The sequence below is a fragment of the Leptodactylus fuscus genome, chromosome 3 (genome assembly GCF_031893055.1).
Source record: "Leptodactylus fuscus isolate aLepFus1 chromosome 3, aLepFus1.hap2, whole genome shotgun sequence".
NCBI lineage: Eukaryota > Metazoa > Chordata > Amphibia > Anura > Leptodactylidae > Leptodactylus > Leptodactylus fuscus.
This window is the reverse complement of record NC_134267.1, coordinates 24,022,121-24,048,223: the sequence shown is the minus strand read 5'-3', so window position 1 is coordinate 24,048,223 and position 26,103 is coordinate 24,022,121. Positions and strand designations below refer to the sequence as shown.

The following is a 26,103-nucleotide window of genomic DNA, read 5'->3' as shown; positions in this document are numbered from 1 at the left end:
TGGATGAAGGGATTTTGGACCATTCCTCTTTACAAAACAATTCAAGTTCAGTTAAGTTTGATGGTCACTGAGCATGGACAGCCCGCTCTCAAATGATCTGAAAACAAAGATTGTTCAACATAGTTGTTCAGGGAAAGGATACAAAAAGTTGTCTCAGAGATTTAACCTGTCAGTTTCCACTGTGAGGAACATAGTAAGGAAATGGAAGACCACAGGGACAGTTCTTGTTAAGCCCAGAAGTGGCAGGACAAGAAAAATATCAGAAAGGCAGAGAAGAAGAATGGTGAGAAGAGTCAAGGACAATCCACAGACCACCTCCAAAGAGCTGCAGCATCATCTTGCTGCAGATGGTGTCACTGTGCATCAGTCAACAATACAGCGCACTTTGCACAAGGAGAAGCTGTATGGGAGAGTGATGAGAAAGAAGCCGTTTCTGCAAGCACGCCACAAACAGAGTTGCCTGAGGTATGCAAAAGCACATTTGGACAAGCCAGCTTCATTTTGGAAGAAGGTCCTGTGGACTGATGAAACAAAGATTGAGTTGTTTGGTCATACAAAAAGACTTTATGCATGGAGTCCATAAAAACAGCATTCCAAGAAAAACACTTGCTATTCACTGTAAAATTTGGTGGAGGTTCCATCATGCTTTGGGGCTGTGTGGCCAATGCCGGCATCGGGAATCTTCTTAAAGTTGAAGGTCGAATGGATTCCACTCAGTATCAGCAGATTCTTGAGAATAATGTTCAAGATTCAATGACGAAGTTGAAGTTACGCCGGGGATGGATATTTCAGCAAGACAATGATCCAAAACGCCGCTCCAAATTGACTCAGGCATTCATGCAGAGGAACAATTACAATGTTCTGGAATGGCCATCCCAGTCCCCAGACCTGAATATCATTGAATATCTGTGGGATGATTTGAAGCGGGCTGTCCATGCTCGGCGACCATCTAACTGAACTGAACTTGAATTGTTTTGTAAAGAGGAATGGTCCAAAATACCTTCATCCAGGATCCAGGAACTGATTAAAAGCTATAGGAAGCGACTAGAGGCTGTTATCTTTGCAAAAGGAGGATCTACTAAATATTAATGTCACTTTTCTGTTGAGGTGCCCATACTTTTGCACCGGTCAAATTTTGGTTTAATGCATATTGCACATTTTCTGTTAGTACAATAAACCTCATTTCAATCCTGAAATATTACTGTGTCCATCAGTTATTAGATATATCAAACTGAAATGGCTGTTGCAAACACCAAAATATTTAGAACTAAAAATGATTAAAATTAATAGGGGTGCCCAAACTTTTTCATAGGACTGTATATATATATATATATCCTGGGAGCTGGTCGGGTCACACATCACCTTCCTGGTTTCGCTCAGTAATTTCGGAGATGATTTTCTCAGTAATTGACCTCTTTTCTCGCTTCCTCTGTAATTATCTCACTATTAACACTGTCAGTGCTGGAAGGTGATTGTTGTGCGAGGCGACACGTATGCTTTGTGTAGGGCCTGTCTACTTATTCCTGATTATATACCATTCAATGGCTGTCAGTCATCTGCCGCCATACAGTAAGCAACCTGACACCGGGTGTACCCTGTAAAAAGTGTGAGACATCCTAGAGGAGAATTAACCCTTACAGCCTCTGAGTTTCACACGGGGCACGGTGTCGCTGACAGGGGCGGATCCAGGGCCGGGCGAGCCGGGCAACCGCCCGGGGCCCCGCGCTTAGCGGGGCCCCGCGGCCCTAACAAAATGGTCCCGGTAAGCTTGGCATAGTCGGGCAAGTGCCGGGGCCCACAGAGCCTCTGGGGGCCCCCCGGCACTTGCCTGTCACGATTTCAGCTCATCGGCGTCCGTCCACCGATGAGCTGAATCGCGATTAAAGCAGGAGCTGTGAGCTCAGCTCCTGCTTTAAAGCTCCGGCCCGGCTTGCGTGTGTAGGCGCGATGACGTCATCACATCACGCTTACACACGCAAGCCGGGGCCGCAGCTAAGCAGGAGCTGAACTCACAGCTCCTGCATCGCGTATGTGACTGGAGTGAGAGAGGAGCGTTGGGGGAACGATGGAAGGTGAGTGATGGAAGGTGAGTGTAAGTGTTTGTTTTGTATTAAATATTAAGGTGGAACATAATGAAGGGGGCCCATGAAACTGGGGGGCAAATGAAGGGGAGGGGGGGAACGGCATGACACTGGGGAAGATGAAGGGGGTGGGGAGAGAACGGCATGAAACTGGGGACAGAGATGGAGGGGGCCCAAAGACACTGGGGAGCAAATGAAGGGGAGGGGGGAACAGCATGACACTGGGGCAGATGGAGGGGGGGAGAACAGCATGACACTGGGGCAGATGGAGGGGGGAGAACGGCATGACACTGGGGCAGATGAAGGGGGGGAGAACGGCATGACACTGGGGCAGATGAAGGGGGAGAGAACAGCATGACACTGGGGCAGATGGAGGGGGGAGAACGGCATGACACTGGGGCAGATGAAGGGGGGAGAACAGCATGACACTGGGGCAGATGGAGGGGGGAGAACGGCATGACACTGGGGCAGATGAAGGGGGGGGGGAACGGCATGACACTGAGGCAGATGAAGGGGGGAGAACAGCATGACACTGGGGCAGATGAAGGGGGGAGTACGGCATGACACTGGGGCAAATGAAGGGGGAGAGAACGGCATGACACTTGGGCAAATGAAAGGGGGGAGAACGGCATGACACTGAGGCAGATGAAGGGGGGAGAATAGCATGACACTGGGGCAGATGGAGGGGGGAGAATGGCATGACATTGGGGCAGATGAAGGGGGGAGAACGGCATGACACTGGGGCAGAGATGGGGGGGGACATGAAACTGTGGGCAGATAAAGGGGGAGAATGGCATGAAACTGAGGACAGAGATAGAGGGGGGGACATGAAACTAGGGGTAGATGAAGGGTGTATATGAAAATGGGGAGAGATGGAGGGGGGACATATAATTTACGGGTGACTGTAGGAGGATTATACTGTGAGGAATCACATGAAAAATGAACAAGAATGGGCGGAGTCAACATAAAAGTGGGCGGGGCCTAATTTGCTGCGGCGCGCTGCGCGTAGGGCCCCGCCAAAGTCAATTGCCCAGGGCCGCAAACCCTAGATCCGCCACTGGTCGCTGAGCTACTGTATCTAAGCTGAATATGTATGATCACCAGAGAAAATGATGAGACTTGCTGTAACCTATGAAGATGTGGAAGTAACCTGCTTGCTGAGACTACTGGGGCCAATTTTGACTAATAGTCATAAGAAGGGGGCCTGCTGTGACTACTGGGGATAAGGGAGGCTGCTGTATCTACTGTATTAGGGATATGGAGCATGCTGTGCCTACTGGGGATATGGGAGACTGCTATGTCTGATAGTGGTATGTGTGGCTGCTGTATCTATTATGGATATGGGCCTGCTGTGACTACTGGGGTTGTGGGCGTCTACTATGACTACTGGGGCCTATTTTGATTATTAGTGATAGCAGGGGAGGCTGCTGTATATAATAGTGGTATGGGAGGCTGCTGTATCCGATAGGGATATGGGGCCTGTTGTGACTACTGGGGATATGAGATACTGCTATGACTGCTGGGGATATGGGAGGCTGTTGTATCTAATAGTGATATAGGAGACTTCTGTATGTAATAGTGATATGAGGGGCTGCTGTGACTACTGGGGATATGGGGTTTCTGCTATGTGTGGATGTTTTCCTGCTGTACCCAGATGCTTGTCCATCGTGTGATGGGGACCCTGCCATATGTTGTGCTGGTACAATATTTGCCCAGGCCTGATTTCCCTCCAGCACCACAAGTCTCATCATGTTGCTGAACCTTATGCTATAATGACTGACTGCAGTACCACTTCTGACCACTAGGTGTCTCCAGCGGCGCGCGCACACACTGATGTCATGTTGTAGTCACATCTACCTGCAATAAATAAACCTGACACATGAGGTAGAAGTCCTGGGGTTAATATACATTCTCCCCAACCTAAACTGGCTGATAACAGGGAACAAAATATTTCATTTCATTTAACTGCACTGTAAATGGAGAGAAGATATCTTATAAGTTTACTGTCACTTTATATCTTTGGGGTACTGTGAAGCATCACAGTTTGGGATATCTACCATGATTTGGGGTATTCTGCTCCCCACAGGTGACCTCAGCCTCAGGACACTGCAGCTGGACGGACATTTATTCCTCTTGTATATGGCTGTAAATGTCACCCCTCCCCCACTCAATGACATGGCAGCCCTTGTCACCCACAAAAGCTGCCCATGATAAGTCACAACTGGGTGTCGGTGAAGTGGGGAGGTCGGCTGGGTTATCGGTCTGTGCAGTCGCCACATACGTGCTATTCACTATGTGCAGACCGAGCCCTGTAATGTGCTGCTGCGTCACTGAGGATAACCAGAAGCAACAGGTGGAGGAGACTATTGTAACCGTATACAATGTCACATATAGAGTGAGCAGGGCAGGTTTAGTGGTGGAAAATTGTACAAATGTCCAAAGGACTGGAACGTGTGGTGTCTATTATCAGGTCCATTAGACAATACTCAAATAATAAGTCCAAACCGGACAGAATTCTATATCATTATATGGCAATATTATTTAGGAATTACATTGCAGTATTATGTAGGTATTATAAGTCAGTATGATTTGGATAAGGCTCAACACTTATATATATCGCTATATGGTATAATTAGGTGAGCTGTATGTACAGGGTGGGCCATAACTATGGATACACCCAGATAAAATGGAAGTGGTTGCCGATATCACCTTACATTTGTGGCATATTAGTACATGGTAGGGGAGAAATATTTGAGGCCGGGTGGCGGCCATCTGCAAACCTGTCATTTTGGATTCCACTTTACTTTTTTCAATGGGAAGGGGGTCATGTAACACATCAATCACATGGAGAATTGCACAAGAAAAACAATGGTGTGCTCATTTTGAACGTAGCTTTATTCATTATTGAGTTATTGACATATTTGTGACATGGAGAAACGACAGTAACCCACTAAAGGATGTGCTCAAAGTGCTGCCCATTGAAGTGAATAGTCAACGCGGTTCTCTTCTCCCACTCTTGACACACCGAGAGCAAGCAACACGATCTTGTAAGGGTGTCGTCTGTGTGTAGCGAGTGTCTGTCGAATGTACGTTCGACTGATGCCTCACTCCAGGGACATGCGGCGAGTGCTACACTGTGGGCTCTTGGTAAATGCTGCCAGGACAGCCACTGATGTTTCGTCATTGGAGACAGTTTTCATATGTCCAGATTTTTGTCCAGGGCTTATCCAACACTGAACCAGTTGCATGAAATCTGGCAAGCAGTTTGCTGACTGTGGCACAGGAGATGGGTAGTCTTGTAGGGTTTCTTGCATTGAAGTCTACTGCAATCACCTGGGTACTGCGATCACCAGACATCAATACAATGTCTGTCTGCTCATTGTTGATTAACCTTTGCAACATGTACGAGAATATAGCTACATTAATACTGCTCCTATGTACAAGAATATAACTACTATAATACTACTCCTATGTACAAGAATATAACTACTATAATACCACTCCTATGTACAAGAATATAACTACTATAATACCGCTCCTATGTACAAGAATATAACTACTATAATACTGATCCTATGTACAAGAATACAACTACTATAATACTACTCCTATGTACAAGAATATAACTACTATAATACTACTCCTATGTACAAGAATATAACTACTATAATACTGATCCTATGTACAAGAATATAACTACTATAATACTGATCCTATGTACAAGAATACAACTACTATAATACTACTCCTATGTACAAGAATATAACTACTATAATACTACTCCTATGTACAAGAATATAACTACTATAATACTACTCCTATGTACAAGAATATAACTACTATAATACTGATCCTATGTACAAGAATATAACTACTATAATACTGATCCTATGTACAAGAATACAACTACTATAATACTGCTCCTATGTACAAGAATATAACTACTATAATACTGCTCCTATGTACAAGATTATAACTACTATAATACTACTCCTATGTACAAAAATATAACTACTATAATACTACCTCCATTGGGTTGTCAGCAGGAGGAGACCATGGCACATTTTATATCAGAGTGCGGGGGAGGGCAAAAGATCTGGCAGGAAATATCCCGGAGGCTGAAAATTCCCCGATTACAGTCTCTCAAATACCCCGAGATTGTATATGGCATCCCAACTAATATAGGTGACATTAACCGGGAGACCCTGTATATCATTATTACTGTCATCAAATACTATCACTGGCATACAAGGACCCAGGTGTCCCTACATAGAGAGCCCTTCCATCATATGGCCGCTGTGACATAAATCATGTCTGAACTGAGGTGGATAAAGTCTCTGGAGGTCAGAAAAAAGCCCAATAATGTAAAATTGTGGAGAAATGTATATATCGATTGCTGAATATTCTCATAACACTGCAAATAAGTCTGTTCATTTATTTATGGGTTTATTTTTTTCCCCTCTTTTTCCTGCCAGCAATGGACTCTTAAGTTAAAGTGATTCTCATTTTTGTTATCTGACGGACATGTCTGATTTATGTTATATTATTATTAGTTACTAATTCTGCTGGAATGTAATGTATTTTTGTTTTGTTTTTACTAATAAAAATTACCTCCTATGTACAAGAATATAACTACTATAATACTGCTCCTATGTACAAGAATATAACTACTATAATACTGCTCCTATGTACAAGAATATAACTACTATAATACTGCCCCTATGTACAAGAATATAACTACTATAATACTACTCCTATGTACAAGAATATAACTACTATAATACTGCTCCTATGTACAAGAATATAACTACTATAATACTGCTCCTATGTACAAGAATATAACTACTATAATACTGCCCCTATGTACAAGAATATAACTACTATAATACTGCCCCTATGTACAAGAATATAACTACTATAATACTACTCCTATATACAAGAATATAACTACTATAATACTGCCCCTATGTACAAGAATATAACTACTATAATACTACTCCTATGTACAAGAATATAACTACTATAATACTGCCCCCTATGTATAAGATTATGTGGTGTATGGTCTTCACATTTTGGTGGAGGGGCAGCACAGTTGATGTTACTGTGTAGCCGTTTTCCTGGTTACTATGTAATATTACACATCCTTTGGCTACTCATTGTCTTGTGGGGTTGACGTTACGTCTTCAGAGGTCTCTTGTGGCACTTCCATCCCTGGGGCCGTGTCTCGGTGGCATGATAATTACATACAATCACATTCAGTAAGAATTTGGAAGTCATAGATAGTCCCAGATCAGGATACCCGGGTGCAGAGAGCAGGACCTGGGAGATGGTTTATTTCACATTTTGAGGTCTTGCCAGATGAATGACGGAAACCTTGTAGAGAGCAGTCCGAGAGACAAAGCAGCCGAGCCTGACCTGTGAGTGAATGCAGGCTTCAGTTACATGCTGGCCCCGAGCCATAATCTGTGACTCTGAGCCAACACTCAGTATAGGATACCCTGACCCTTATGTGTAGAAAGGGACAGTATGTATTATTCTAGGAACATAGGTACTGTATTTACAAAGATCAAAAAGTGGTACATGCCATGTAGGTAGACCCTGTCCATAAAGTGGCTAAAGTTATTGCTGGCCACACAGTCTATATCACCATATACAAGAAGATGTATAACGTATACCAGCTGTACATACTGTATATAATTATATACAGGAGATACCCAGGTTATACCAGCTGTACATATATAATATATACAGGAGATACAGGGAGGCAGTACTATCTGTGGCTTCAGAATTTACATTAGTGTCTGAGTAGCTGGTGTATCTATGTCTATCATACCATGTTATCACATAGGATTATTGATATAACAGCTTCCCCAACAGTAGTAAGTATAATAGGCTTAGATAAACAATGTTATCCAATAGTATTGGTCAGTATAAGCTTAGATACACTAACTCAGTAGTCAGTATAACACATGACAGGTATATATACAGCAGATTATCCAGGACAGTCATATATACATTGGCTCAGTATTACAATGTTGATCTGGTGTATTTAATCCTATGATGTGTGATACTGTTATATAAACCGATATCTGAGTCTATTCCATATTATATAATAGGTTTGGATGCTCCAGCTAATAAGACACTATTACATGTGATAGGATTAGATACAGCAGCTCAGCAGACAGTATCACACAGGATAGGATTCAGGGGCGTAACTATCGTAGAGGCAGCGGAGGCGGCTGCCACAGGGCCCGGGCCATTATTTTTTAATAGGCCGTTAGGGCCCCTATTCACTTGCCGATCCTGGCTGGGTCGGGATCGATAAGTGACACCGCGGGCCCCACAAATACTATCATTATACTCGGGGGTCTTTGCAGACCCCCGAGTATAATGATCGGCGGACCGGGAAAGGTATGGGTGTCCACTATGGGGTATAATACTGTGTGCAGGGGCCACTATGGGGCATAATACTGTGTGCAGGGGCCACTATGAGGAATACTACTGTGTGCAGGGGCCACTATGGGGTATAATACTGTGTGCAGGGGCCACTATGGGGGATAATACTGTGTTCAGGGGCCACTAAGGGACATAATACTGTGTGCAGGGGCCACTATGAGGCATAATACTGTGTGCAGGGGCCACTATGGGGGATAATACTGTGTGCAGGGGCCACTATGGGGGATAATACTGTGTGCAGGGGCCACTATGGGGGATAATACTGTGTGCAGGGGCCACTAAGGGACATAATACTATGTGCAGGGGCCACTATGGGGGATAATACTGTGTGCAGGGGCCACTATGGGGGATAATACTGTGTGCAGGGGCCACTATGGGACATAATACTGTGTGCAGGGGCCACTAAGGGACATAATACTGTGTGCAGGGGCCACTATGAGGCATAATACTGTGTGCAGGGGCCACTATGGGGGATAATACTGTGTGCAGGGGCCACTATGGGGGATAATACTGTGTGCAGGGGCCACTATGGGGGATAATACTGTGTGCAGGGGCCACTATGGGGGATAATACTGTGTGCAGGGGCCACTATGGGACATAATACTGTGTGCAGGGGCCACTAAGGGACATAATACTGTGTGCAGGGGCCACTATGAGGCATAATACTGTGTGCAGGGGCCACTATGGGGGATAATACTGTGTGCAGGGGCCACTATGGGGGATAATACTGTGTGCAGGGGCCACTATGGGGGATAATACTGTGTGCAGGGGCCACTATGGGGGATAATACTGTGTGCAGGGGCCACTAAGGGACATAATACTATGTGCAGGGGCCACTATGGGGGATAATACTGTGTGCAGGGGCCACTATGGGGGATAATACTGTGTGCAGGGGCCACTATGGGGGATAATATTGTGTCCAGGGGCCACTAAGGGACATAATACTGTGTGCAGGGGCCACTATGGGGGATAATACTGTGTGCAGGGGCCACTATGGGGCATAATACTGTGTGCAGGGGCCACTATGGGGGATAATACTGTGTCCATGGGCCACTAAGGGACATAATACTGTGTGCAGGGGTCACTATGGGGGATAATACTGTGTGCAGGGGCCACTATGGGGGATAATACTGTGTGCAGGGGCCACTATGGGACATAATACTGTGTGCAGGGGCCACTATGGGGGATAATACTGTGTGCAGGGGCCACTATGGGGGATAATACTGTGTGCAGGGGCCACTAAGGGACATAATAGAGTGTGGAGGAGGGGGTCGGTCGAGGTCCCGGTTCGACACGGGGCCCCGCCATTCCTAGTTATGCCACTGATAGGATTAGATACACATCCCAGCAGACAGTATCACACACCATAGGATTAGATACACAGCTCAGCAGACAGTAGAGGCTCAGATACATGGACAGCCCTTGAGCTCAGCAGACATAAGGTATAGGAAGGGTTAATTCTCTGCTCTCCTGCTGAGGGTGCTGTCAAGGACACCCAAGTGTGTTCAGCACCAGGTATTAGCATAACAATGGTGGGGGGGGGGCCCCGGGGGTGACACTTCACACTAGGGCCCGGTTACCTAGCAGCCCTGTTTACCTGCGGTATGTGCAGCTTCACCTGTGGCATGTAGAGCTCACCTGAGCGCGCCAGCCTGACACTGATCCCGGGATCCTGGACTAATCCACAACACCCAGCCTGCAGGTAGGACCTCCGACTGCAAGAAGCCATGTGTCCTGGGGGGAACTTACTTGTGAGCCCCCCTATTAATACTGAGAGTCACGTCTAGCAATAAGGGACAGGAGCCTTGTCAGCTGGTGCTGCAGGAAAGGAGTGAGGGTCCCTGCTGCAAAGAGGTGACCCCCAGCATAACCAGCAGTATACTCAGTATAAGATTGGGGGGTCTAACACCGCATAACACATATGCCCTGATGTCACCGGGGGTGCTATAAACATGTCAGTGTCAGGACACAGGTGTCTGCACCAGGGTTTACATAACATCACCCTGATACACTAGCCTGGGTTCATAGAGTGTTGGGGGGGTTGGGGGTCATACGGTGCCGGGGGACCCCACTGACTATAAGAGGATCCGTCAGGTGTCCGGTATTTTCAAACTGAAAGTGTCGGAGAGAAAAGTCCTTCGTTCTGGGTTTTTCTCTTTCCCTGATTTTTGATGGTTTCTGCACCAACGTAGATGTGACCCAGCCATAGTCTGTACATGTATCAGTCTGGAGACCACACTGTCCATCTCACAGAGGATTATCTGGAGCGGATACAATTGTAACAAACCCTCAGCTGTGATCAGTACAAGAACACTACAAGGGCCGGTAGGTCTATCGGGCGCTGGCAATCCCCTGAAGATTTACCCCAAGGATAAGAATTTATCTATCTATCTATCTATCTATCTATCTATCTATCTATCTATCTATCTCCTATCTATCTATCTATCTATCTATCTCCTATCTATCTATCTATCTATCTATCTATCTAGCTCCTATCTATCTATCTATCTATCTATCTATCTATCTCCTATCTATCTATCTATCTATCTCCTATCTATCTATCTATCTATCTATCTATCTATCTATCTATCTAACTCCTATCTATCTATCTATCTATCTATCTATCTATCTATCTCCTATCTATCTATCTATCTATCTATCTATCTATCTATCTATCTCCTATCTATCTATCTATCTATCTATCTATCTATCTCCTATCTATCTATCTATCTATCTATCATCTATCTATCTATCTCCTATCTATCTATCTATCTATCTATCTATCTATCTATCTATCTATCTCCTATCTATCTATCTATCTCCTATCTATCTATCTATCTATCTATCTATCTATCTATCTAACTCCTATCTATCTATCTATCTATCTATCTATCTATCTATCTCCTATCTATCTATCTATCTATCTATCTATCTATCTATCTCCTATCTATCTATCTATCTATCTATCTATCTATCTATCTATCTCCTATCTATCTATCTATCTATCTATCTATCTCCTATCTATCTATCTATCTATCTATCTATCATCTATCTATCTATCTCCTATCTATCTATCTATCTATCTATCTATCTATCTATCTATCTCCTATCTATCTATCTATCTATCTATCTATCTATCTCCTATCTATCTATCTATCTATCTATCTATCTATCATCTATCTATCTATCTCCTATCTATCTATCTATCTATCTATCTATCTATCTATCTATCTCCTATCTATCTATCTATCTATCTATCTATCTATCTATCTATCTATCTCCTATCTATCTATCTATCTATCTATCTATCTATCTATCTCCTATCTATCTATCTATCTATCTATCTATCTATCTATCTATCTATCTCCTATCTATCTATCTATCTATCTATCTCCTATCTATCTATCTATCTATCTATCTATCTATCTATCTATCTATCTATCTCCTATCTATCTATCTCCTATCTATCTATCTATCTATCTATCTCCTGTCTATCTATCTATCTATCTATCTATCTATCTCCTATCTATCTATCTATCTATCTATCTATCTATCTATCTATCTATCTATCATCTATCTATCTATCTTCTATCTATCTATCTATCTATCTATCTATCTATCTCCTATCTATCTATCTATCTATCTATCTATCTATCTATCTATCTATCTCCTATCTATCTATCTATCTATCTATCTATCTCCTATCTATCTATCTATCTATCTATCTATCTATCTATCTATCTCCTATCTATCTATCTATCTATCTATCTTCTATCTATCTATCTATCTATCTATCTATCTATCTATCTATCTATCTTCTATCTATCTCCTATCTATCTATCTATCTATCTATCTCCTATCTATCTATCTATCTATCTATCTATCTATCTATCTATCTATCTATCTCCTATCTATCTATCTATCTCCTATCTATCTATCTATCTATCTATCTATCTATCTCCTATCTATCTATCTATCTATCTATCTATCTATCTATCTATCTCCTATCTATCTATCTATCTCCTATCTATCTATCTCCTATCTATCTATCTATCTATCTATCTATCTATCTATCTATCTATCTCCTATCTATCTATCTATCTATCTATCTATCTATCTATCTATCTATCTCCTATCTATCTATCTATCTATCTCCTATCTATCTATCTATCTATCTATCTATCTCCTATCTATCTATCTATCTATCTATCTATCTATCTATCTATCTATCTATCTATCTATCTATCTATCTATCTCTCTCTCATATCTATCTATCTATCTATCTATCTATCTATCTATCTATCTATCTATCTATCTATCTATCTATCTATCTATATGGAGAATACTATAGGGGCACATCCACATTTCACCTATAGACGCTTTGATGACGTCCATAGACTTGGAGTTATCGCCTCTTCTTTCTTCCAATCTTCTGTTTTCTACAAGACTTTGGAGGAGTCTGTGGGAATTTTTGATCCTTCATCCAGAAGATCACTTGTAAGGTCAGAAACCCTGATGGGCCGACTCACCATCTCTGCTCTAGTTCCTCCCTTGGGTGTTGGATGGGGCTGAGGTCCGGCCTTGCGGCGGGTCTTGTTCTTCCACATCAAACTCTTCCAACTCTGGAGCTAAAAGAAGCTTCTCAAGACGGTTCACACAGAATTGTAAGCACCAGTTGTCCAAAATTACTTAATCTGCCCAATCAATAAGATTTCCCTTCACTGGAACTAAGTGGCCGACCCCTCATAGACTTCCTCATAGTGTTACCCCTCCTCCACCAGACTACAGATGGCACAGTGTAGTCAGGCAAGTAAATATTCTCCTGGCATTCGCCAAACCCAGCCTGGTCCATCAGATCCAGGAGCGGAGACATCGTGTAGGAAGAAGATAGTGCCGGTGATGGAGTGAGCAGCGCTGAGTGAGTGCAGTGAGTTTAACCCAGGCTGTCAGCACACAGTACTATGCTGGCAGCTGCCTGCTGCTGTTTCTGATGGATGGGGAAGAAGGGGTTACAATGCCACATTCAGTGCTGTAACCCCTTCTTCCCCAAGCAGCAAACTTATTACAGTATTATGTATTACAGTACATAATACTGTGTGCAGGGGCCACTATAGGGGAATAATACTGTGTGCAGGGGCCACTATAGGGGAATAATACTGTGTGCAGGGACCACTATGGGGTATAATACTGTGTGCAGGGACCACTATGGGGTATAATACTGTGTGCAGGGGCCACTATGGGGGATAATACTGTGTGCAGGGCACATGGGGCATACTGTGTGCAGACACTATGGGGCATAATAGTGCATGTGCAGGAAAGTGGCGGGGGAGGCGTTCGGTCAGGGTCTTTAGGGGGAGGGCCCATGTCAAAAGTTCGCCACGGGGCCCCGCCATTCCTAGTTACGCCACTGGTTTGGACCCTGCAGTTTTGGTGACTTTTCAGCACTCAGTGGTGCCCGCGCTCTGTAACTTTACCTGGTGGATCTTCCACTGTACAATAATCCCGCATACACACTTGCCCTGCTGTTCTTGGAACTCCTATGGAAGTAAATGGGGCATGTTGGGAGTCGTAGTTTCACAGCAGGTGGAGTGCTGAAGGTTGCTGACCCGGGCTCTACATATTACATTGCCATAGTTATCTGGGTACTATATGGCGGTATTATTTATGCACTGTATTGTACATTGAGATAAACACTGCATCAGAATATTGATAGGCACATGTGTTTCCCTTTGAGCTCTGTATGACCCTGCTCTCTGGGTACTGTGTGCCGGATGATTCAGGCCATACAGTACAGTATATGTTGGATTTTTTTCGGTTCTATCTACCATTGTTGGTATTTATATATTTGCATTATATGGCACCAGTTTTTGGGCACTGTGAGCTCCTACTGACTGTATACTTTATGGGACTTGCTATATATACATATATTATACAGTACCTGTCTGTATTATTTTTCCTCTGTATTTTATTGCTATTGGGCACTGTTTGGCGGTATTATTTAGTCACTGTATGATACTATTATATATACTACACCAACGCTAAATTACTTATCTATTGAGGGATTGCACGTTTGGACACTAGGTGACACTGCTGGTATTTGTGTATTTCAAGGCTTTGTTATTTACAGTGCTAATATTATTGTGCACTATGTGGCGGTATTATATATGCAGGGCACTTTTATTTTTGCATATATTGCAGAATTTTTACTTTTATAGGATAATTTTTTTTCTTTAATCCTGGTTCTTGGTAGTGTTTGTCTTAAAGGACTTGTTCAGACCTTGATGCTGTAAATGATGCACATATTATCCGCCACCGAGTGCAGTCTATGATACCGTATATCTTGCCTTCGGTCTGGGGTGAACTAAAGGCAGTGCTATGGGATATTGTGATATTATTCCCAAACTGAGGCATCACATAATGCTCCTGGGCCCTAATGCTGCATACCTAAGGGGCCCCGTCTACCATTCTAATAGTGGTGTCTCTAGGGGCCCGATCACAGCTGCCGCCTCTGGCCCTCATAGCTACACCCCTGGTGATGTCCTGTGTGGTTCAGGTGATTGCTGCTTGCAGTGTTATGTTAGGATCTGTTGTTGCGACACAACCGGTCACTGACCAGATCTTTTATGAATATTCCCAGCAGTAAAATTAGTCAGTACAATATTAACCCTGTATATATCGGCCCTAGTCTCTGCACCACAGTCAATGGCAGCCTGTCCTTATGTTCCCGGCCTATGTATACACGTTAGTGTCCACCGCAGAAGACATTCCCCTTGCTTCCGACCCTGTATGACATATAAATGTACATCATCATTCATATTACATTTCCCTCTGACTGTGTCAGTCTGCACTGCCAGTTTAGCATTCTATTCATGAACCAACAGTATTATAGAAAACATAGCATCAAGAACACGGAGGCTAAAACCACAGGGAATAGCTTTTAAGGAACTTATGAGGTTGCTACGTGTCAGGACACACTTGGCCTCCAAACACAAACAATAGGTAATGTGACGTAACATGGCGCACGTCTCCTGATCCTCAGATTCCTTGTGGGGTGTTTGAGTTGACTGACTGGTTTCCGAATCCTCCACTGATCTGGCTGCAGGGTTCAGATATATGGGCATAGCAATAAGACCCTGTTGCCTGTGTCACGTGCATCTTTAAGAAGGTGTCCGACCCTTCACATTCCTTCCATAGAATCGGATCCTTGGCTCGCATTGGCCTACTTCTTGTTAATGAAGGGATTAGCGTCTGGCCTGATGCACGGAATCCCCGGCCCATTCACTTTATTCAGTCTCCATCACGCGTGTCCATGTGATAATGACAGGTTATTACAGCCGGTAACCAGATCACAACAGCTGGGAATTTCCATCAGTTCTATAGACGTCAATGAGATCCTGGTTACGGTTCATTTGTATCATTAACTCCGTCTTGTAATGCCTTAATGATGTGTATTACACAATGGCGGCCACTGAGCAGAAGTCGGGCGTCTCCAGCTATTTTTTAGGGTGCCCATACACCTTAGATGAATGTCAGCCATGTAGGGGGTCATGACTTTCCCCCCAATGATGTCCAGTATTATTGTCCTCACCTTATGAGTCTGTCAGTGCCTTAGTACATACACGCGGGGGCAACATCATCACAAATACAAACTCCAATCATACCCCCAAAAATCATGGTGCCCCCAGAAGACTGACCAACACACCTCCCCCAATAATAACTGTTTATACCGTAGTATCCTAAGATAGTAAATACAGTGCCCCATAATAAAAGCCATAATGTCCCCGTAACAGTGACAGAGAACCAATAATAACAGCCACAGTGTCCCCATAATAATAACCACAGTGTCCCCATAATAATAACAGGGAATAGTGACCCCATAATAGCAGCCGCAGTGCCCATAAGTGACCCCATAATAACAGCCACAGTGCCCCATGACAGTGCCCTCATAATAACAGCCACAGTGCCCTCATAATAGCAGCCACAGTGCCCCCATAATAACAGCCACAGTGCCCCCATAATAACAGCCACAGTGCCCCCATAATAACAGCCACAGTGCCCCCATAATAACAGCCACAGTGCCCCCATAATAACAGCCACAGTGCCCTCATAATAGCAGCCACAGTGCCCCCATAATAACAGCCACAGTGCCCCCATAATAACAGCCACAGTGCCCTCATAATAACAGCCACAGTGCCCTCATAATAACAGCCACAGTGCCCTTATAATACCAGCCACAGTGCCCCCATAATAACAGCCACAGTGCCCTCATAATAACAGCCACAGTGCCCTCATAATAGCAGCCACAGTGCCCCCATAATAACAGCCACAGTGCCCCCATAATAACAGCCACAGTGCCCCCATAATAACAGCCACAGTGCCCTCATAATAGCAGCCACAGTGCCCCCATAATAACAGCCACAGTGCCCCCATAATAACAGCCACAGTGCCCTTATAATACCAGCCACAGTGCCCCCATAATAACAGCCACAGTGCCCCCATAATAACAGCCACAGTGACCCCATAATAACAGCCACAGTGCCCCCATAATAACAGCCACAGTGCCCCCATAATAACAGCCACAGTGCCCTTATAATACCAGCCACAGTGCCCCCATAATAACAGCCACAGTGCCCCCATAATAACAGCCACAGTGCCCCCATAATAACAGCCACAGTGCCCCCATAATAACAGCCACAGTGCCCCCATAATAACAGCCACAGTGCCCTTATAATACCAGCCACAGTGCCCCCATAATAACAGCCACAGTGCCCCCATAATAACAGCCACAGTGCCCCATAATAACAGCCACAGTGACCCCATAATAACAGCCACAGTGCCCCCATAATAACAGCCACAGTGCCCCCATAATAACAGCCACAGTGACCCCATAATAACAGCCACAGTGCCCCCATAATAACAGCCACAGTGCCCCCATAATAACAGCCACAGTGCCCCCATAATAAAAGCCACAGTGCCCCCATAATAACAACCACAGTGACCCCATAATAGCAGCCACAGTGCCCCCATAACAGTGACCTCATAATAACAGCCACAGTGCCCCCATAACAGTGCCCCCATAATAACAGCCACAGTGACCCTATAACAGTGACAACAATAGTGCTCCATATATAATAGCCAAAGCTCCTTCATAACTGTGTTAATGTTAACACAGTTGTTAACAATGCCCTCACAACCATGGCAGCTATAGTGTCCCCATAACATTACCAGTCACAGTGCCCCATAGATTAGAGCAAGAATTCCCTCACAAATGACAGCCGCAGTTCCCTCATAACTGGGACAGCCGGTGTCCTTGTGAGAGAGATAATGATGATGCACCAAGTGTCTGCGCCCCCAATTATGGAGATCAGATTGGATCAAATGTTAAAACCATAAACCAAGTGCAAAAAGTATGAAAAAAATATAAAAAATTTCAAAAACCGCTATAAATGATGTAACAATAATAATCAGGACATATTAATCTCTGTGCGTGTAAGTCCAGACTATCCAAATATAACATTATTATCCCATATGGTAAACGCCAAAAAACAGAAACGTAGGTGGTTGTCACACGGACTCCACAAAAACATTCATAGAAGTTAATCCAAACATTCAATGTATCCGAAAAATGGTGACAACTGAAAGTACAGCTCGTCCTGCAAAGAATAAGCCCCCGTATGGCCAAGGCAACAGAGAAATAAAAAAGTTAGGAATATTGGAAGGGGGAAAATATGAAAAAAAGTCACCGAACATAAATGTCTGAACCATCCTTAATCCTTAATTGTCCTTAAGGAGTTAAACGTCTCTTTGACCCCTCCGTATACGTAAAGGGGACTCATTTTTTTTAGGCACTTACATAAAACGTTCTCAATGACTTTCATTTCTCTCTTACATGTCACTGTCATCATTGTCTTCCTCTTATGCACCTCTTAAAGGGTTAAAACAACATGAAATCCCAAATCTATGAACTAGAACATTTTGGGTGTGTTCAGACTATCCGGTTTCTAGCATGGGGCAGAATATAAAGTGTCCAGAACATTCCTGTACGTGACGCAGATTTATTTGTGTTTGTTTATTTGCCGTCTGTCCCGGACGAGCCCCCAGCGGCGAAGAAGCGGCTAAAATTATCCGTAACGGTTGTTTTATTTACTGTGTTGCTATAATTATATAATGTGTCCATGAGGGATAAAGGCCGTATACACAGGTGACGTATCTAAGCCCCGAGCAGGTGCTGCGGCACAAGATTGATTGGTAAGGCTTCTGCTAGTGCAGATCTGGTGCCAACTGCCAGGAGGGTAAGTGATATCCGAGACTCCCAGCGTCACGTGTGGTGTAAGAGGGGTCAGGGCAGAGGGATAGCCATGACGTAAGGAATTATATAACTGATCAACATCCCCGAGTGTAGGGTATCTAAGTGTAGGGTGTAGTGTATCTAGGTGTAGGGTATCTGAGTGTAGTCTAGTGTAAATGAGTGTGTAGGGTATCTGAGTGTAGGGTATCTAAGTGTAGGGTATCTTGAGTGTAGTCTAGTGTAAATGAATGCAAGGTATCTGAATTTAGGGTATCTGAGTGTAAGGTATCTGAGCGTGGGGTATCTGAGCGTACTCTAGTGCAAATGAGTGTAAGGTATCTGAGTGTAGGATATCTGAGTGTGGGGTGTAGGGTATCTGAGTGTGGGGTATCTGAGTGTAGGGTAACTTGAGTGTAGTCTAGTGTAAATGAGTATAAGGTATCTGAGTGTACCTGAGTGTAGAGTGTAGGGTATCTGAGTGTACTTGAGTGTAGAGTGTAGGGTATCTGAGTGTAGAGTATCTTGTATCTGAGTGTAGAGTATACGGTATATGAGTGTAGGGTGTAGTGTACCTGAGTGTTGTATACATGTGCCTACAGTCAGAATAACAACTGAGGAAGGGGGCATAGTCAGAGGGGTAATTTCCACATAATACCACCATATAGTGCCAGTATAGTGCCAGGATAATACTGCTATATAGTACCATGATGATGCTGTTATATAATACCACTATATATACTACAACCATTTAGTGCCATGATAATACCGCCATATAGTTCCAAAATAATATAGCTTATAATACCACCATACAGCACTCCCTGAAAAAGAGCTCAGATAATAATGGTGCACAGTTCTAAGTAATACCGCCATACACCACTCAGTAATACTTAGTAATTTCTACTTTGCTCTGAAGCAAGTCCCGGGAAGGAGACCTGGTATGCTATTTATGTCTCTTACTTCTATAGCGCCATCATACCTTGCAGTGCTGTACAGACGTTGTCAGCCGCTGTCCGGTATAGGGCTGACAATCTACATTCCCTATCAGTAAGCTACACCCCATATTTAATAACAAGTGTAAACACTTCAGGTGGTCGCAGTCTGAATATGGAAGGGATAAGGACAATGTGGACCCTGATGATTTATGAGATTGCAGCACAGTCTGTACACGGTCTAAGCTTTTCACTCTCAGGCTGCACTTACATAATGCACTGACTGCTATGGAAAAAAACAGCTGGACCCCAAGACAGAGGAGAGAGTGGGGCAGAGAGCAGGGGCCGTGCAACTCTATGAAGCCTGGGTGACTCTGTGACCAAATAATACCATAAGAGCTGTAAACATGGCCGCTCTACTTCTCAGATCCAACTGAAGGAGGGAGGAGAGGTCGGAGGCCGAACTGGCTGATACAGAAGAAAAACAGCACATGGATATAGGGCGGTGCTGTGTACCCGGGTATAGATAAGACTATGATGGGAGGGGGGTCATTACATGCAGGTAGAGTAGACATCCCTCTTGCATCTGAGATATAGATATATATATATTTACATCTATGCTTTATATCACTTTGTATCACTTAAAATACATTTTTGGGAAAATACAATAACGTACTGTGCCTTTAAATGCTGCAACGGAACAAAAACACCTCTTGAGTATCGGGAATGTCATTGTGTGGACGTTGCAGCGAGCGGCGCGGTTTCCTTAGTGCGCGTCACTCTGTCAATGTTTACCTATAGAATCATAATAGCCTGACAAGGCGTTCACATACAGCGCTCCATATCTGAGCATCCGACCTGAGGGGTTCTGGTTATTCTGGGCCCAAAATCAATGAAAACCTCTGTGGTTTTATAATAGAGAAGATCTCTGCTTGCTGTCAGTGACCTAGAAATCCTGCTTATATCCAGAGGATAAATCCTGTAGTGATTGTCTGTGGATTCCTCCTACAGTGGCCACTACAGGAGACATGTGGTATTACATGGTGACCATTGGTTTGGTTACATAGTTATACATGGTTTCCTATGTCTCCCCCTGTAGGACATATTTGTCTGTGCATCACTGACCTGGTTATGGCGATGGCTACGGCCTCATCCTCCTCACCGATCTCCTCTGCGTCTCTTTTAGGAATTTATGGAAGAAAATAATGAGAAGAAGCTTCCGGCAGGAGTCGTCCTCTGACAGAAAACCGTATACCGCCTGGTCACAGCATGACTCACAATGACTATACAGCAGGTATGATGTGGGGGGCGGGGGGCTGCAAACATTGTAAGCATGGAAGGGTTAATCTACTGATATACACTGAGCCGGTCTTATAAATGGTGGAGTGGTGAAAAATGTGGTGACCGGGCAGGACCAGGAAGTGTTGTAATTTGGGGGAGACATTCTTGGGGAACCCTTGTGTGTGTGTGGGGGGGAGGGGTGAGCATTATCCTGCTGGGATCAGTTGCCCCCCCTTGCCATGAGAGACAACACGTGACAGTGTGAGGTTCTCCTGTACATATATATCTGTATCCCATATGTATCTATATGTCTGTATCCGTATGTATCTTTTTGTCTATATCGTACACACTCTCATTTACGTCTCTTATGTTCCTTCCTGCTTTCCGTCTCTTTGTACTGGACCACAAATGGTTAAAGTTCTTCACTTTTCTTGACATCTGGTGAGTTTCATAGACAAAAAGAAAACTAGATCAATACTTAAAACTTCTGCATCTCTCACTTCTGTCTTTCTGCTTCCACCCTCTTAAAGTGATACTCACCTGAGGTTGTTACATGTGGCATTCTTCAGGGTCTTTAAATCCTGGTCACAGGTTTACCTTAAGATTTTGACTGAGGTTGTCAGATGTCTGGAGCTCAGAGTAGTCGCAGATATCAAGGTATAAAATTGTATAAACTGTGTAACAATATATCTAGGATAACAGGTGACAAATTCTCTTTGCCACCACTGGGTGGAGCTCACTGCATGTGGATCTATAACTGAGTTCAATATCAGTCCCTATGCTGTGAGCTCCCCCTAGTGGCACCTGCAGCTAGAAGAATTTTATCATGTAGAGCAGAGCTTTGTGAGAACATTAAGCTTTCATATAAATCCTGGACCTATCTACATTAGTTGACATTAAATTATAGGTATATATTCTTGCTTTACACCCCCATTATTAACCCCTTCATCACTCTATTGTGTGAGGGCCAGAAAAGGGGGCAGAAAATAAATGGGGCAGCATGTGGGGAGTCAGTAAAGGAGACAATTTATGAAGTGTGGAGCCACTAAAGGGGGTGTTATACCATGTTGGGGGCTGGCGGGGCAGTAACAAAGTTACTAAGTTTGCAGTAACAAATCTTGCTATAGTTCCCCGGTTTTCCTAGTTACGCCCGTTTTCTAAGTATTAAGCAGATGAATGCAGGCAAAACCTTGTTGGAAATTCTTGTAGTGACAACTAAAGCCATCCACACCTCGTGTTCTGTAATAGACCTATTGGGCCAAAGCAAAGAGTGAAGAGTCGTCACCGGAATGTCTTATGTAACCACAGCTCAAGTGGATCAGACAATGGGGCGATAATTAAGAATGTTCCCGGACGGTGAAAGATCTGCCCTGTATAAATACTCTCTTTGGTCACTTTATAATTACAGCCAACTTCAGAGCCTCAGTGGCGGTTTATTGTGGCAGCGTTCCCAAAATGAAGCCTGGGTACATGTCACTCCGCAATGGGAACATCGACAATAATCTACAGCTTGGGAACCGATGGGGGACAACGGATAAAGGTCTGTGCAAGGAAGTATTTCAGTAACACAATCTTCATTAATGTTATATAATATATCACTTAGCTGAATGTTTGTACTGCATCTACATTACTGTAATACTGCCCCCTATGTACAAGAATATAACTACCATAATACTGCCCCTATGTACAAGAATATAACTACTATAATACTGCTCCTATGTACAAGAATATAACTACTATAATACTGCTCCTATGTACAAGAATATAACTACTATAATACTACCTCCTATGTACAAGAATATAACTACTATAATACTACCCCTATGTACAAGAATATAACTACTATAATACTACCTCCTATGTACAAGAATATAACTACTATAATACTGCCCCTATGTACAAGAATATAACTACTATAATACTGCCCCTATGTACAAGAATATAACTACTATAATACTACTCCTATGTACAAGAATATAACTACTATAATACTACTCCTATGTACAAGAATATAACTACTATAATACTGCTCCCATGTACAAGAATATAACTACTATAATACTGCTCCTATGTACAAAAATATAACTACTATAATACTGCTCCTATGTAAAAGAATATAACTACTATAATACTACTGCTATGTACAAGAATATAACTACTATAATACTACCTTCTATGTACAAGAATATAACTACTATAATACTGCTCCTATGTACAAGAATATAACTACTATAATACTCCTCCTATGTACAAGAATATAACTACTATAATACTGCTCCCATGTACAAGAATATAACTACTATAATACTGCTCCTATGTACAAGAATATAACTACTATAATACTGCCCCTATGTACAAGAATATAACTACTATAATACTACTCCTATGTACAAGAATATAACTACTATAATACTACTCCTATGTACAAGAATATAACTACTATATACTGCTCCTATGTACAAGAATATAACTACTATAATACTACCTCCTATGTACAAGAATATAACTACTATAATACTACCTCCTATGTACAAGAATATAACTACTATATACTGCTCCTATGTACAAGAATGTAACTACTATAATACTACCTCCTATGTACAAGAATATAACTACTATAATACTACTCCTATGTACAAGAATATAACTACTATAATACTGCCCCTATGTACAAGAATATAACTACTATAATACTGCCCCTATGTACAAGAATATAACTACTATAATACTACTCCTATGTACAAGAATATAACTACTATAATACTACCTCCTATGTACAAGAATATAACTACTATAATACTGCTCCTATGTACAAGAATATAACTACTATAATACTACTCCTATGTACAAGAATATAACTACTATAATACTGCTCCTATGTACAAGAATATAACTACTATAATACTACTACTATGTACAAGAATATAACTACTATAATACTGCCCCTATGTACAAGAATATAACTACTATAATACTACCTCCTATGTACAAGAATATAACTACTATAATACTGCTCCTATGTACAAGAATATAACTACTATAATACTGCCCCTATGTACAAGAATATAACTACTATAATACTACTCCTATGTACAAGAATATAACTACTATAATACTACCTCTATGTACAAGAATATAACTACTATATACTGCTCCTATGTACAAGAATATAACTACTATAATACTACCTCCTATGTACAAGAATATAACTACTATAACACTACCTCCTATGTACAAGAATATAACTACTATATACTGCTCCTATGTACAAGAATATAACTACTATAATACTACCTCCTATGTACAAGAATATAACTACTATAATACTACCTCCTATGTACAAGAATATAACTACTATAATACTGCCCCTATGTACAAGAATATAACTACTTTAATACTGCCCCTATGTACAAGAATATAACTACTATAATACTACTCCTATGTACAAGAATATAACTACTATAATACTACCTCCTATGTACAAGAATATAACTACTATAATACTGCTCCTATGTACAAGAATATAACTACTATAATACTAATCCTATGTACAAGAATATATCTACTATAATACTGCTCCTATGTACAAGAATATAACTACTATAATACTACTCCTATGTACAAGAATATAACTACTATAATACTACTCCTATGTACAAGAATATAACTACTATAATACTACTCCTATGTACAAGAATATAACTACTATAATACTACTCCTATGTACAAGAATATAACTACTATAATACTGCTTCTATGTACAAGAATATAACTACTATAATACTTCCCCTATGTACAAGAATATAACTACTATAATACTGCTCCTATGTACAAGAATATAACTACTATAATACTACTCCTATGTACAAGAATATAACTACTATAATACTTCCCCTATGTACAAGAATATAACTACTATAATACTACTCCTATGTACAAGAATATAACTACTATAATACTGCTTTTATGTACAAGAATATAACTACTATAATACTTCCCCTATGTACAAGAATATAACTACTATAATACTACTCCTATGTACAAGAATATAACTACTATAATACTGCTTCTATGTACAAGAATATAACTACTATAATACTTCCCCTATGTACAAGAATATAACTATTATAATACTACTACTATGTACAAGAATATAACTACTACAATACTGCTCCTATGTACAAGAATAATAATAATAATACATTTTATTTATATAGCGCCAACATATTCCGCAGCACTGTACAATTTATAGGGTTCAGATACAGACATACATAACAAAGAACGTCATTTCACACAATGGGACTGAGGGCCCTGCTCAAAAGAGCTTACAATCTATGAGGTAGAGGGGGTGACACAAGAGGTAGCAGGGGCGGCATTGCTTATACAGTGTTCAGACAATTTTGTGCATTAGGAATTGTGATAGGCTTGTCTGAAAAGATGCGTCTTTAGTTTGCGTTTGAAACTGTAGAAGTTGGGAGTTAATCTTATTGTCCGGGGTAGAGCATTCCAGAGAAGTGGTGCAGCTCGGGAGAAGTCTTGTATACGAGCGTGGGAGGTTCTGATAATAGAGGATGTAAGTGTTAGATCATTGAGTGAGCGGAGAACACGGGTTGGGCGGTAGACAGAGATGAGGGAAGAAATGTAGGGAGGTGCGGCATTATGGAGAGCCTTGTGGATGAGAGTAATAACTTTATATTTTATTCTATAATGAATAGGCAGCCAATGTAGTGACTGGCACAGACCGGAGGCATCGCTGTAGCGTCTAGCCTGATAGATGAGCCTGGCCGCTGCATTCAGAATAGATTGTAGAGGAGAGAGTTTGGTGAGGGGAAGACCGATTAGTAAGGAGTTACAGTAGTCAAGGCTAGAATGAATCAGAGAGACAATAAGTTTCTTTAGTGTATCTCTGGTAAGGAAAGGGCGTATTCTGGAGATGTTTTTGAGGTGGAGGTGACATGAACGTGCGAGTGATTCAATATGAGGGGTGAAGGAAAGGTCTGCGTCAAATATGACCCCGAGGCAGCGGGCATGCTGCCTAGGAGTTATAGTAAGGCCTGAGACTGCAATG

At 42.3% G+C, this 26,103-nt stretch overlaps 1 protein-coding gene across 1 annotated transcript in view; it reads left to right on the top strand.

Annotated features, from left to right (window-relative positions):
- Positions 1-26,103, top strand: part of TOGARAM2 (TOG array regulator of axonemal microtubules 2) — a 53,320-nt gene that overhangs the window by 11,315 nt on the left and 15,902 nt on the right. The window contains exons 2-3 of the mRNA XM_075266513.1: positions 20,941-21,048; positions 22,444-22,575. Of these exons, the coding sequence (XP_075122614.1) occupies positions 21,024-21,048; positions 22,444-22,575 (157 nt within the window). The 5' untranslated portion in view covers positions 20,941-21,023. The remainder of the gene's footprint in view (positions 1-20,940; positions 21,049-22,443; positions 22,576-26,103) is intronic.